General features: G+C 42.7%; 1 protein-coding gene across 1 annotated transcript in view; it reads right to left on the reverse strand.

The window, feature by feature from the left end:
* STAU2 (staufen double-stranded RNA binding protein 2) overlaps window positions 1-16346 on the reverse strand; it is a gene marked incomplete in the record, with an annotated part of 473555 nt that overhangs the window by 170563 nt on the left and 286646 nt on the right. The window contains 1 exon segment of the mRNA XM_077492880.1: window positions 444-751. Within this exon segment, the coding sequence (XP_077349006.1) occupies window positions 444-751 (308 nt within the window).

A 16346-nucleotide genomic window follows, 5' to 3' on the forward strand; every position in this document is an offset into this window, starting at 1 on the left:
GCAGTGTGCAGAGATGGACCTGTCATCATCCTGCTCAGCGGTGATCGCTCCGGCGATCCCCGCTGAGCAAGCGGATATCCACGGGGCAGATCAGCATTGATCCGCCCTGTGTGAAAGGACCCTTAATTTTCCAAATGGATTTGTTATATATGTTTTGCATTATAGGACATAAACAGAGATGTGACATGTTATGGTTAAGGGAGAAGAGAAGGGATGTGCATCAGGAGATCCAACTGCTGGAGTCCAGTGAGTGAATTAGAACAATCATGAAAAGGTTCCTTTATGGGTAATCATGGGTAATTCAGAAAACAGTCTAGTAAAGAAAGCAGTGTGGCTGTAACCTGAATTCCAAAAACTTTGTTTGTTGCATGACATAGAAACAAAACACAAGGTATACATGGATTGGCTTCTATTCATTCAAATATAAAAATTGATTTCCTCACCTGCATGCCCTGAATGCCCGCCAGATACTCCAGCTGTTTAGAAGGCTGCACAGAAGACGTGGTGCAAGTCTTGTTGTTCCCTGCAAATCCAATAGCCTCTGCAGTAGGGGAGCTGCCATTGGTTAGGAGCTCCCTGGCAATTGCAGCAGTGCAACTTTGGCCTACTGGAGTGCTAAAATATGAGCTGGATGGTTGGCTCAACTCTTTGGATGACAGATAGTTGACAGCAGGAGCAGGCACTGTTTTACTGCGACTGGCTTCCATTTCTTGATAGACATCAGGAGAGAGATGCAGTATTCCCTTGGGAGCTAAAGGAAAAAGACAGCTTTAAGTTTTATGACAACAGAGACCATTTCATAACAATAATACAATTGCAAAAAATGCACAGGTAAACCCATAGAAACCGTATAGTGAAATGAAACCTATTAGTCGTGGCTATAAAAATGTTTAACCAATGCATTTTAGGTGAAACAATCCTGTACTGTACTAGAATATGTAGGCTGCCACTGCTGACCTCCTATCAAATTAACCTCCTGATTTCAATACATTGAGTCACTGACCCAGAACAAGTTAGTAATAGAGACTTTTGACTTTATCCAAATCTTTTGATCTGCACACTTGTATCTGATTGGCAAAACTAGGTGAGAACAGCAGCCAGGCAACTAGTATTTTCAAGAGGTGGTCAGCAATAACAGCCTACACATTTCGTTTAGCACATTTTTACTGTAATCTGAGACCATGTATCAAGAACTCAAAGGGATGTAGAAAACTATTTTCATGGGGAAAGCCCTTATGATAAATACACCATGGTCCAGTGCTGTCCCTGCTGATGAAAAATGAACCTTTGCATATCTTTAACAATGACTGAGATCACAGATTTGGGAAAAAGTTGCAGTGTTTTTGAAAGAGCTGATGCAGATTACAAAGGTACATAGAAAAGTTAGAGGAGGTTTGGAAGATTTTATCCAAAAGGATGTTGCTATTAAGGGTTAAAGCACTAGAGGTGACGAAGTACCAGCATGAAATGGAATCCTCTGTAAAGTTTAATGAAGGTTGGTACAGACTTGGATTATGAACAAAACAAGCATGGTAAACTATTGCTGCAAAGGGAAACAGTATGTGATGGTTCTCAATGAAAGGTCTCCATGTGAACAACTGTGATTGATTGTACTAACTGCAAAGTGTTTAATAAAGCCAATACCAGGGAGCAGATGTGTGTCTGTTTGATGTATTAATGACGAAAAACAAACATTAGGCATTGGCCTTCTAGCACTTTCCGTGGTTTTGTGTGATCCGCCCAACCATCAAAATGATGTCTAGGACATGGGCTTGGATAAGATTCAGACACATTATAAAAAATAAAAAAATCAAACACAAAAAAGTATATCCTGTGGACTGCATTGTTGGGCAATATCATTTGACTATGACATGGGTAATTAAAAGCATGCTTTGTTTACAAAAGTGAAATTCCATTTTCAAGAGTTGTTCTAAGTAATTTTAACATTGCTGCCCGCTATAAAGTCATGTTCCAAATAAAGGCATGCCATTTACTTGACATGCTTAGTTACATTTTGAATAGAAGCATATGGGACCACCAGAGCAGGCTACCCAAGGTTACTGGGACTTGTCCTGCTGCCAGCCACTGCCAGCTTCAGTCAGTTTAGACAGCCAAGTGTACCACTCACATTTAGAAATCCAATAGGAAAATAAAGTAATTACATAAGCAGGATCCTATAAAAAGGTTGGTTCACCCAAAACATAAACACGTCTTTGGCATTGGCTGATGAGTTTAATATCTTCCTATTTATATGCCTCAGACTTCTGCTGTGATACCTCGGTTTCCACATTGTCACACATGCCTACAAGTTTGTATAAATAACTTTAGAATTAGACTTGGGAAACGTAACATTAATAAATCACCATGGAGCACCCTTGGCTTACACCCGAGGGTACTTAGGGAACTCAGTCAAGCAATTAACAGACCATTGTTCCTAACTTTTACTGACAATCTACTGATTGGAATGGTACCAGCGGATTGGAGAAAAGCCAATGTAGCACCAATATTTAAAAAGGGCCCAAAATACATCCCTGGGAATTACAGACCAGTTAGCTTAACATCAATAGAATGCAAGCTCTTGGAGGAGATGATAAGGGACCATAAACAAAATTTTAGTAATGAAAACTGTATCATTAGCAGTAATCAGCATGGATTCATGAAGAATCGTTCTTGTCAAACCAATCTATTAACCTTCTATGAGGAGGTGAGTTGCCATCTAGATAAAGGAAGAACCGTAGATGTGGTGTATCTGGATTTGGCAAAAGCATTTGACACAGTTCCCCATAAACGTTCATAGGGTGAGTACATTGATTGAAAACTGGCTACAAGGGTGAGTTCAGAGGGTGGTGATAAATGAGGACTACTCCCAATGGTCAGGGGTGGGTAGTGGGGTCCCACAGCGTTTTGTGCTGGGACCAGAACCCAGGGACCATCCTATTTAATTCTTTCATAAACGATGGGGTAAATAGTTCTCTGTATTTGCGGCCAATACTAAGCTAAGCAGGGCAATAACTTCTCCGCTGGATGTGGAAACCTTGCAAGAAGATCTGAACAAATTAATAGGGTGGGCAACTACATGGCAAATGAGGTTTAAAAATGTAAAATAATGCATTTGGGTGGAAAAAATATGAATGTAACTGGTGGGAGAACCTCTGGGAGAATCTAGGATGGGAAAGGACCTGGGGGTCCTAGTAGATTAGGGATCTGCAGTTAGCGGACCTCCAGCTGTTGCAAAACTACAAGTCCCACCATGCTTCTGCCTCTGGGTGTCCTGGTTGTGGCTTTCAGAGTATTGCTATGCCTCATGGGACTTGTAGTTCTGCAACAGCTGGAGGTCCGCTAATTGCATATCCCTGTAGTAGATGATAGGCTCAGTAATGGCATGCAATGCCAAGCTGCTGCTAACAAAGCAAACAGAATATCAGCATGCATTAAAAAAGGGATTAACCCCAGGGATAAAGCGATAATTCTCCCACTCTACAAGATTTTGGTCCGGTCACACCTGAAGTATGCTGTCCATTTCTGGGCACCAGTCCTCAGGAATGATGTACTGGAAATGGAGCGAGTACAAAGAAGGGCAATAAAGCTAATAAAGGGTCTAGAAGACATTAGTTATGAAAAAAGGTTGCGAGCACTGAACTTATTCTCTCTGGAAAAGAGACGCTTGAGAGGGGATATGATTTCAGTTTACAAATACCATACTAGTAACCCCACAATAGAGATAAAACATTTTTGCGGAAGGGAGTTTAACAAGACACGCGGCCACTCATTAAAATTAGAAGAAAACAGGTTTAACCTAAACTATGTAGAGGGTTCTTTACTGTAAGAGCGCCAAGGGTGTGGAATTCCCTTCCACATGTGGTGGTCTCAGCAGGGGGGCATCGGTAGTTTCAAAAAACTATTAGGTAAGCACCTTAAAGGCTGCAACATACAGGGATATACAGTGTAATACTGACATATAAATCACACACATGCCAGTGTACACGCACAGCCAGTGTGCATAACAGCTGATAGGCAGAGGGAAGTATATATGACAGAAGAAACTGATGGGGACTCTTCTGTCATAAAAACCCTACCTATCAGCAGGGCTTTTTTTCTCATAGAATAGGTGCAGGTACGCCCCCCTTCTGAGTCACCCCTTGTTTGTACCCACTACCCACCTCCGAGCAACATCCCTTGGTTCGACCCCTTACCCACTTCCTAGCATTGCCCCTTTTAGAGAATACAGAACTAAGTATAATTCTGTGGTGCTAAAAAACAGCAACATAGATCCCCTGCAGCCTGCACAAAAGACCCCCCCCAGCAGCCAGCAACAATAGATCTCTCTCTCAACAGTAGATCCCTCTGAGCAACAACTGCCCCCCCCCCCCCCCCAGGAATATAAGACCCCTACCGGCAACAATAGACCTTCACAGCAATAATAGACCCCACAAAAAAACCCCACCAAGGAAAATAGATCCCCCAGCGGCAATCATCAATAAACCCCCCATCTCCCCATGCCATTACCTACATTCAGTGCTGGAGGTGTCAGAACTGTGTGCCCCCAGAGAAAAAAACCCTGTCTATCAGTAATTTTTTTAAATTGTAATTTACCACCACTCTAAATGTGGTAACTTTGGCTGATCCATGCAGTAATTAATGTCTTTAACAATAGTAAAATCTGCAGAAAGTATGAGAAAAAAACATTGCATGATTCTGTGAACTGTGCCTTAGATATATTTTATAAACCAAGAACGTAGATTTTTTTTTACACACACATCATTTATCTGTAAGCCCTTGTACACACGGTTGGACATTCCAACAACAAAATCCGTCGGATTTTGTTGTCGGAATGTCCGACAGTCCGATGGAGCCCGGTCGGATTATCCGACAACAGGGTCTGATCGGACATTTTCCTTTGGAATATCCGACCGTGTGTACAAGGGCTAAGAGACATCTTTGACAAAACAGTCAGCCAAAGCTTATTTCACAGAAGTCAGATGCGAGGAAACACCTTCACAAACATACAGTGATTAGTGTGCAGATATTCAGCTGATAAAACATTGGAAAGCCTATCAAAGAGAACAAAAAAAAAAGCAATCTCTCCCTGCAGGTACAATACACATCTTCACCCTGGGAGGAGGAACGGATTCAAAGGGTGTCAACACAATTTGGTGTTCATTATGCAATCCAAGATGCACCCCGCCATGCACATGAATACGTGCAACAGCTCTGCAAAGGATTATCTGGAAATCTACATGGCATATCAAAGACAGAACACTACCATGCAGGGAAGGCTGATCTCTAATCACAGAGCTCACTTACAACATTTTCCTGATGAACTACTGTGAAAGGAGAGTGGGAAAACAATGTTTAGAATAAAGGCAAGCTTTTGTTCTTTAATACAGAAAATTATTAAAGCTGAACTCTAGCACTACCAGCAGTCAGTTGTATATGCTCCTCTCCATCACTGAAAAAGCATACTGACTTCACTGCATATGGTAAATACATGAATATTATTATGCACTGTGCTTTGCTTGCCCATTTAACTCAGTGGATTTCAGTTCTTTTAATCATGGAAGCTCAGCATTATGGACATCATCTAGGGTAGTCTGCATAAGAACGCCCACCTCCCCACACTGGTATTCACCCATCAAGGCATAAATCCTCCCAAGAGCCAATCTGCTGCTTGCATCAGGGCTGAGGGCTCTTGGCAGGAGTACTGAGGCAGGGTGCTGTGACGTCTTCGGGAAGCAATGCACAGCTCCCACAGCCATGGTCTGTCTGCACTGCATAGAGAAGCACAGAGACATAGTGATGTCATCACTGGGTCTAAAGTAAGGTATGTAATACAAACAGAAATGTTTCATTTAAAAATGTAATTAGCATTCTAATGATGGGAGAAAGGAGGTCAAAATATAAACAGAATAAGCCAGTGTATCTAAAGTCAAGATTTTTTTCATTTAAAAGGAGTTGTAAACCCTCAGGGTTTTTCTCTTTAATGCACTCTATGTGCCCTGTCCCAACGAGCTCGCATGCAGAAGCGAATGCATACGTGCATAGCGCCCGCATATGAAAACGGTGTTCAAACCACACATGTGAGGTATCACTGCGATCGGTAGAGTGAGAGCAATAATTCTAGCCATAGAACACCTCTGCAAACTCAAAACATGCAACCTGTAGAATTTTTAAAATATCTCCTATTCAAATTTTTAAGGGTAAAAGTTTGTCACCATTATACGAGTGGGCGCAATTTTGAAGCGTGACATGTTGGTTATCAATTTACTCGATATAACATTATATTTCACAATATAAAAAAAAATTACAGGAAGTTCACTCCCCTATACAACCCCTTCTCTTTCCAGGAGCACATCAGTTTTTGTAGCAAAACAATATACTTAAATCCCAAAAGAGTGGAGGGACCTCTGTGTCCCATGATGTACTCCAAGAATTTTTTTTTTACAGATAAGCCGTTATAAAAATCCTATTTTGTTTATCGTACATCATGGGACACAGAGCCTTAAGTAAATACTTAATGGGACGTCCTATAGCAATGCTACTTTAGGGGTGGGAAACACAACTCGCAGGGTAACCCCAGACTCGAGGACTTATACTGCTACCTGCAGCACAGCCGAAGGCGATATCCTCATACCTTAAAACGAAAAAACACTGCGCTATCCTTAACAGAACAGCCGCTAACACACTAAATGTGGAAATTTTTAGTTCAATCAATATATAAGAAAAAGTGTTGCGCTACAAAATAAGAATACATTTATACAGAAAAAAGATATCTGCCCAAAAAGTAGAATTATTTAGCCTATTACACAGATAATAATTATACTAGTTAAATTGTGCATATATATATTATACAGTATATAAACAATACACATAAGTGGATAAATGTAAAGTGTACAAAAATAAAGTCCTCAGGTGAATAATGATACAATATTTGCCTGAGGCCGCGTACACACGCGGGGACTGTTCGCCCAACTTTGTCCGTCAAACAGTTTCGGCAAACAGTCCGCTCAAAATTAGCATGGACGGACATGGCCACACACGACGAACGAACAGTTTGCTGAAACCGTGCGCGATGACGTGAACGGCACGTACGACGGGACGAAAAATACGACGTCCTATACACTGCATTATAACTTTCGGCGTGTTAAGCCTTTCTGAGCATGCGCGGAACTTAGTTTGTCGAACAAGCCTACACACGGGCGGACTGTTCGCTCAAACAAGGTTTCAGCGGACAGTTTTACGGAATTTCCGAAAAACCTTGTTCGTCAAACTGTCCGCTGAAACTGTCCGCTGAAAGCCCACACACGAGCGGACTGTCCGCCCAAACACTGTTCAGCGGACAAAGTTGGGCGAACAGTCCGCCCGTGTGTACGCGGCCTCAGGGACCATCAATAGTCCCCCTTGATATGAAGAATAGTGAAAATATCTTCCAAAGTGTCCGATATATACAGTATACACCCTTATGTGAACACCGCCACCTAGAACAGATGTAGGCTTACCGAACGCCTATGACCCAAACGAACATACGCCCGAAGGGTCTAGAAAGCTTTGGTTCAAAACGACTGAAGCCCTCAAGCCGACACACCATGAAGCATGGAACTGGTTGATGTAAAACTCCTCCAAAGCCAAGTCGGCCGAAGCCAATATCCTCCAATCCGAGAACAGGTCACACTCCCCAGGAAGAACATACGGGATAAAGGAATGAGACCAAATAGCGTAATTCCGTAAATAAATTTGAATTTGTTAAAAAAGTATCAAACTTACATTTGAGCAGTTGATAAAGCGCTTTCACATAAAAATGGCAGCAGTGAGGTTCTCCCGACACGTTTCATCTCCTTGGACGTCGTCTGGGGTGTCCCCCCCATTGTTGCAGTACTCATATATGCATTTGTGTCCAATGGGCCAGAACTCCGCCTCTGCGTATCACCACGAGTCACTTCCGGTTTCGGAATATCCACATACCTCCTTACATCCAATACCTGATAACATTTTGTGAATGTATGCACTGAAGACCAAGTTGCGGCCTTGCAGATCTGAGCCATGGAGGCCTGGCAACGCACTGTCCAAGAAGCACTACCGACCTGGTAGGGTGCGCCTTAACTTGAAACGGGGGAATCTTACCCCTTAAATTATAAGTATGAATTATAACTTGCCGAATCCACTTAACAACAGTGGATTTCAATGCTGCCTGTTCTTTCTTTGGACCCTCTGTCAGAATAAATAAGAGGAATCTGAGCCTTTAAATAGATTTTCACTGCTCTAACCACATCAAGACAATGTATTGACTTTTCTTCCCTGGAAGATGGTTTTGGAAAAAACTATGGCAGGACAATATCTTGGTTCAGGTGGAAACCTGAGACTACTTTTGGTAAAAAAAAAAACCTGGACGATGGCGTAACATCTCCCAGCCCTCATGAAAAATCAAATATGACTCTTTACAAGAAAGAGCAGCCAATTCTCGAAACTCTCCTTGCTGAGGATATAGCAACTAAAAATACCAACTTTTGTCAGAAGGACTAAAGGAATATGTTGTTTCGGTTCAAATGGCTTTTTTTGTAGTGATTTGTTTGGTGATTAATATAGGCCACAGTCATGGCATTGTCGGATTGGATCCTGACAGGACAATCCCCCCCTCCTTTTTTTTTATAACAAAGAGACAGGACAATCCCTTAACCTGGAAGTCCAGGCTTTCAGAGCCAGACACACTGCCCGGATGTCTAGGATGTTGATGGGCAAGGCTCTTTCGGTTTTTGACCACTGTTCCTGGACAGTCATCTTCTCCAATACTGCTTCCAAGCCTTAAAGGCTAGCATCTGTCGTTACTACTTTCCAGATAATTGGCAAGTCCAAAGCTTGGATTGTTTTGCTCCAAGCAGACAGGATACTGTTTTGTAACAGTCTCAAATGGAACTGGGAATAGGGGACTGCTTCAAACGAAGCCACCATCTTTCCTAACAACCTCATGCAAAGGCGAATTGAAGGATTTCCTTTCGACCTGACCATCTGCACCAGCTCTCGTACGAAGTTGATTTTTGCCTGAGGCAAGAACACATTTTTCTGGGCTGTATCTATGATCAGACCCAAATACTCTAGCTTATTATTAATGGTATTAAGGAAGACTTCTCTAGGTTGAGAATCCAACCCAGATTATTTAGGTAATTGGTTGTAATGTGTACACTTTGCTCCAAACGAGCCATCGATTGATCTATTAGCAATAGATCATCTAGGTACGCCAAGACTGTTATGCCCTGTGCCTTTAACCTGGCTAAAGGTGGGGCCAGCACTTTTATGAACACTCGGGGTGCTGTAGCTAGCCCCGAAGGGCAAGGCTACAAACTGAAATGCTGCCGTTCTACTTCGAACCACAAAGACCTTTGGTGAGCGGAAAATATAGGGACATGCAGATATGCATCCCTGATGTTGATAGACGCCAGAAGTTCTCCTCCTTGTAGGATAGAAACTACTGACCTGATCAACTCCACTGAAAGGAGAAGATCTTCAGGAACTGATTTAGATTATTTCGATCTAGAATGGGTCTGTTGAATGAAAGCCCAAAGCTTGCTCTTCTGTGCATGTACAGGAAACGCCTAAAAAGGCTGTGAAGGTTTTAAGGAACCTAAAGAAGAAACAGAACTATCAGCTGACTCTGCTAGAGGTAGCTTTAAAGAGGTATGAACCATCACTGTAAGAGATTGTACCAGCAATCTCTCAGATTGCAAGGCTGAAAAAGGATCATCTACCGTTGTTTCCTCCACAGAGGAGTATATCGTTATACCTTTCTTCCTAATCACCTGAGGGTAACCCCATCCTCTACCTGCTGTTCCCTTGATAAGGGGTCTAAGGGGGATCTAACATGCTTCCTATCCTTTTGGATAGCGGATGCGATTAAAGTCTCTAATTTTCCTTCTAGGCCCTGTAGGATGGAGGAAAACGCATTTTCAGTCATGTATACAGGGGCTGAATTTTCTGTACCTGGGCCTGACCCTGAGGCTTTCCTCTAGAATCTGGTGGTGGAAGCCGTCGCCAACGCCTAGAGGCAGATGCCCTTGGCGCAGGAGAAGAAGTCAGTTTAAATGAAGGATGTTTATACTTTTTTTTTGGGCAAAAGACTACCTTTCCCACAAGAAAACATTTGGATGAGTTAGGCCAAATCCTCCCCAAATAGTCATTCTCTATGAAAAGGGAAACTAGTCAGAAGCCTTTTGCAAGGTTCTTTTTTCTTTTACCACAGGGTCCTACGCATGTGTACCAGCACAAGCGCAAGGCTGGACTCCTGATGAATAGATTCTTTCATGGCATCTATGACAAAACATTGCGCCCTTGGTAGTTTAGCCAAATCGTGGGCCTGTGTGCAGGGACCTCTTTAAGGGGACTTAGGGACTGACAGATGCCTATTGCTGCAACGGCAGGCTGAATAACCACACCTGCCAAGGAAAAAGGATTTTAACAGAAATTCCAACTTTTTATCTGTTGGATCTTTAAAGAGGAAGTAAACCCTGATGAGTTTACTTCCTCTTTCATTCCCTGCAAAGGTAAAGAATAATGGACTACTATGCATCGCATATTATTCCATTATGTGTCTCTTACCTGACACAGGAGCCAGCGAAGTCACCGCTGTCCCCTGTAGTCTGGCGCATCCATCTTCTCGGTGGGTCTCGCTGCTCCGGCGCTGTCATTCAGCGAAGCCGCGATGACGTCACTCCCGCGCATGCGCATGGGAGCTGCGACTCGCGGCATATCGCCGTTGACCGCGGCACGCTCAATGCGCCTGTGCGCTGCTGTCTACGGTGCATGCGCCGTAGACAGCAGTGCCTGTCTTTTGGCAAATATCTGGCAATATTTGGCAAATATCTCCTAAACCGCGTAGGTTTAGGAGATATTTCTTGGACCTACAGGTAAGCCTTAATCTAAGCTTACCTGTAGGTCAAAGTTGGTTGTAATCACTTTAAGTATTTGTGCATTGTCTACTGGACAAGTTAAACTTTTGTTCACACTGAAAATCGCAGCGTCAACTGCTGGTACTTGGCATTCTTTAGTGAATTTCTCCTCCATGGGATAGAGAACTGAGAATGCTTAACCGGGTGATCCCATTCAGCATAAATGAGCTTTTCTAGTAATGCATGGACTGGAAACACATGAAAAGGCTGTAAGGGTTTTAGAGAACCCAAGGAAGAAATCGAACTTTCAGCTGACTCTGTTAGGGGTAGCTTGAAAGTGGAACGAACCATCTCCGTAAGAGTTTGTACCATCAATCTCTCAGATTGCGAGGTTGCAAAAGGTTCATCAACCGTTGTTTCCTCCACAGAGGAATAATCAACTTGTTTTTCCACGCGATTGTCTGAGTTTAATACCTCATCCTGTGCCCACTGTTCCCTTGGTAAAGGTTTGGAGGTGGGGGAGGGGGATCTAGCACGCTTCCTATTCATTTGGATGGAGGATGCAATTAAAGCCCCTAATCTTCCTTCTAAGCCCTGCAGGGCAGAGCAAAACGCATCTTTATTATACAGGGGCTGAAGTGTGAGAAGCAGCTGCACCACCAACAGATTCCAATGACTCACCCTGGCTTGCCATCAGTGTGGAGGCATGACTGGAGTTCCCAGCGCCTGAGTGTGAAATTTTTTGGCACCTTTGTGGTAGCTCTCAAAGCCATAGTGCTAAGCACATAAGCAGAGGCACTCTAGTAAAAAATGTACTATGTGTCCCAGCGCTCCTGTGTCCAGTGTGACAGACTTTTCTGTTTAGTTGCTCTTAAGAGATCTTCTGACACTGAGGGTGTTTGTTTTATAACACACTTCAGGTGTAAACATGATTAGCGTCGTCAGCTGTGCGCTGTGTGCAATGTAAAAGCTAATTGCTGCACACGGCGCCGCTTGCCTCAAGCCACACCTCCTCCAGCCGTCCTCCTCCTCGTCCTTTTAAAATTGAACCTTAGTCCACGTGCGCACGGATGGCACGGCATTCAGCCGATGAGAGGAGGATCTGGGAAAAAGGGATTACCTGATCACAGCTGCTTTGAGAATGCAAGCAGTCTTTGAATACACAGGCTGGAGCGCAACAAGATTTAATAAATGGCAGTTAATTTGTAGAAGGCAAGACAAGAAAACGTAAGATGTTAAAGTAATACCACAGGAAGCCCCTACCACACCTCTCTGAGGGGGGTGTCCTCACAGTCATAAAACATGGAAACTCCCAACATGATGAGTACTCTCAACATGACACGGCATGAACGGTACTTTTTTTTAAAAACAGGAGCCATTATAGACAATATGCTGTACCTCCAAGCCCCTTAGTTCCCCCGGGGGGGGGGGGGGGAACCTCTGTTCGATTAAGAACCCCCTCCTGCTGCTGGGACACACATATGCTGTTTAAAGCTTGTACACAGAGCTGCTGAGGAACAATGTACCAAGGTATGTTATCTTTACTCCCTCTAGAGGAGATTTTTGGGCGTTACAATGTTTTTTTTATATGGAAAAAAAGGCATTGGTGGACTTTTTACAGTTGCTAAGCTTTTTTCCCTTACCTCTTACTTGCTGCAGGATACTGCTGAAAACAGACAGATCCAAATTTCACCGCTCACAACAAAAATCAGGTCCCTATTATAGGGGTTTCACTCCTTTGGACCTGTATAGCGCCCCTCAGGAGCAACTTTAGGTAATGTAGCAGGACCAAAAAAAGAGTCCTGGTTCCTGGGGTCCAGCCCTCAAAAGAGAGGCTTACAGGCAAAACCTTGTTCTTCTATGCGAGGCCCGGGTGCCACCTTTTGGCCTCAGTGGCTTGGACGAATCTGGTTGTGGAGGTTTTTTAAATCCAGCATGGATCCCTCCTGGAGCTCCTCAGAGCACATGTTCACTCGTGACCAACACCTTAGTTAGACACTAGCGAAAAAACTGATGTGCTCCTGGAAGGAGGTGGGGTTATATAGGGGAGTGAACTTCCTGTATTGAGTATACCAGTGTCAGCACCTGAAGGTGGCCCATAACCCATTAAGTAATTACTTAAGGCTCTGTGTCCCATGATGTACGATAAAGAAAGCGTATTTTTTCTAAAAAAGTGTGCTTGTAACACTGCTGCGCAAATACAGTTTGACAGAAAGTATTGCAACAACCGCCATTTTATTCTCTAGGGTGTATAAAAATGTATAATGTTTGGGGGTTCTAAGTGATTTTCTAGCAAAAAAAAAACTGTTTTAACTTGTAAGCCACACGTCTAAAAAAGAGGCTCGGGCCTTAAGTATTCTGAATTTGAATGTCAGTGTTTTAGCATTAATGAAAATAGGATTTTTACCTTATGTATCTCACAAAAGTGAGTACACCCCTCACATTTTTGGAAATAGTTTATTATTTTTTGTTTGACAACACTGAAGAAATTACACTTAGCTACAATGTAAAGTAGTGAGTGTACAGATTGTATAACAGTGTAATTTTTCTGTCCCCTCAAAATAACTCAACACACAGCCATTAATGTCTAAACCACTGGCAAACAAAAGTGAGTACACCCATAAGTGAAAATGTCCAAACTGGGCCCAAATTTGGTGTGGCCACCATTATTTTTCCCCACTGCCTTGACCCTCTTGGGCATGGAGTTCACCAGAGCTTCACAGGCTGCCACTGGAGTACTCATCCACTCTTCCAATAAGACATCACGGAGCTGGTGGATGTTAGAGACCTTGCGCTCCTCCACCTTCCTTTTGAGGATGTCCCACAGATGCTCAATAGTTTAGGTCTGGAGACATGCTTGGTCAGTCCATCACTGTTTGGGTATTCAGGCAGCTGTGGGTGTTGTGACTGGCTGAACACAATATCACTCAGTGGGACTGAGTTCACACGGTCTTCGCATGCGGCTCACAGCAGAGGTCTGGTGCTTCCCTGTTCTCAGTGTCAGGGAGGAACCTGGCCCGAATTTGGAATTAAAATGGAGCCAAAGATGCATAAGACCCTTGTGCAATCCGCTAAGTGGCCGCCACGGAGATGTGTGAACCGACTCCATTGAGAGCAGGTCAGTCTCCTGTCACGTGAATTCGATGTGGGAAATCCCGCACCACATTCGCATCAGTGTGAAGCCAGCCTAAAGGTTTCTTCACATGCATTCACCTTGTTATAACGTAGTATTTCTTCCTGAATAAGCTCATGGTGAAACGCATTGAAGCTAGATTTTGTGACTGCAAATTTCAATAAGTTTATCCAATGTATAGGATATGTCACAGACCTTCTGTATGTACAAGGGATTTGTTACAAGCATTTATATAACCTAAAATAGTTGAATTATAGAATATTTTTGAAGAGTGATATACTTTGTAATAAACTATCTTTTATTTACTGTCTTTATTGGCACCTATAAAATGCCATTATTAGTGTGTTGTTTCTAACTTTGCTCCAATACTTGAAATAAGCACTCACTGAAAAATTAAATACATTTCTTATTATCTGCAGTTTTTTTCCATAGTCTTGTATTACCCCGTTTAAAACACACATTTGGACTACATTTGCCATCATGAATGTAAATAAAATGTTGCTGAAATCAGCACTTTCACTATCATTTCACATGCTGCACACAAGTGTGGTGTAAATAGGATTAAATAGCAAACACTTTGGCACAATGCTTTAATCACAGCTTTGCATAAGTAAACAGCACACCTTAGCCTCCTTTATACTAACACAAACATTCTCTGCTGTTGTCAGTGTGCTATTACAGGAACAGGATCAATTCATTCATATGGAACAAATACGTTTCCAATAGTGCAAACCCCAAATTTCCTGTTTTATCTTCTGGCTTAACCAATTTGGGCTCTTTGGCCAAAACCCGTGGCTGGATATTAACCACTTGCTTACTGGGCACTTAAACACCCTTCCTGACCAGACCAATTTTCAGCTTTTGGTGCTCTCACACTTTGAATGACAATTACTCAGTCATGCAACACTGTACCCAAATTAATTTTGTGTCCTTTTTTCCCACAAATAGAGCTTTCTTTTGGTGGTATTTGATCACCTCTGGGGTTTTTATTTTTTGAGCTATAAATGAAAAAAGACCGAAAATTTTGAAAAAAAAACGCATATTTCTTTGTTTCTGTGATAAAATTTTGCAAATTATCATTTTTTTTTCATAAATTTTGGCCACAATTTATACTGCTACATATCTTTGGTAAAAATAACCCAAATTAGTGGATATTATTTGGTCTTTGTGAAAGTTAGAGAGTCTACAAGCTGTGGTGCGAATCGCACAAAATTGATCACACCTGATGTACTGGTGGCCTATCTTGCTTCTTGCGACCCGAACAAGCCAGGAAAGTACAAATACCCCCCAAATGACCCCTTTTTTGAAAGTAGACATTCCAAGGTATTTAGTAAGATGCATGGTGAGGTTTTTGATGTTGTCATCTTTTTCCCACAATTCTTTGCAAAATGAAGATTTTTTTTTTCTCACAAAATTTTCAATGTAATAGGTTATTTCTCTCACATGGCATGTGTATACCACAAATGACACCCCAAAATACGTTCTACTACTCCTTCTGAGTATTACGATACCAAATGTGTGAGACTTTTACACAGCCTGGCCACATACAGAGGCCCAATATTGAAATAGCACCATCAGGTGTTCTAGGAGCATAAATTACACATTTAATTTCTCAACCACCTATTACATTTTTGAAGGGCCTGGAGCACCAGAACAATGGAAATGCCCACAAAGTGACCCCATTTTGGAAAGCTAACACCCCAACGTATAATCTATGAGGCATAATGAGTCGTTTGAATGGTTCATTTTTTTTCCAGAAGTTTTGGGAAAATGTGGAAAAAAAATGAAAACGCATTTTTTTTACGCAAAGTTGTCCATTTATAAGATATTTCCAACACATAGCATGTACATAGCAAAAATGACACCCCAAAATACGTTCTACTACTCCTCCTGAGTATAACGATACCAAATGTGTGAGACTTTTACACAGCCTGGCCACATACAGAGGCCCAATATTGAAATAGCACCATCAGGCATTCTAGGAGCATAAATTACACTTCTTATTTCTCAACCACCTATTACAGTTTTGAAGGCCCTGGAGCACCAGGACAATGGAAATGCCCACAAAGTGACCCCACGTGGCACTGACAACACGTGGCACTGACAGATGGCACTGGAGGCAGATGGCACTGGAGGCAGATGGGGCTGACAGATGGGGCTGACAGATGGCACTGGGGCTGGCACTGGCAGATGGCACTGGCAGATGGTGCTGGCTATTTGCTCTGGCTAATTGCTCTGGCAAATGGGGCTGGCAGATGGCACTGCGGCTGGCAGATGGCACTGGCGCTGGAAGGTGGCGCTGGCAGGTGGCACTGGGGCTGACGGCACTGGGGCTGACG

This window comes from Lithobates pipiens, unplaced genomic scaffold (assembly GCF_037356315.1).
Source record: "Lithobates pipiens isolate NorthernLeopardFrog02 unplaced genomic scaffold, aLitPip1_a1.2 Scaffold_19, whole genome shotgun sequence".
NCBI lineage: Eukaryota > Metazoa > Chordata > Amphibia > Anura > Ranidae > Lithobates > Lithobates pipiens.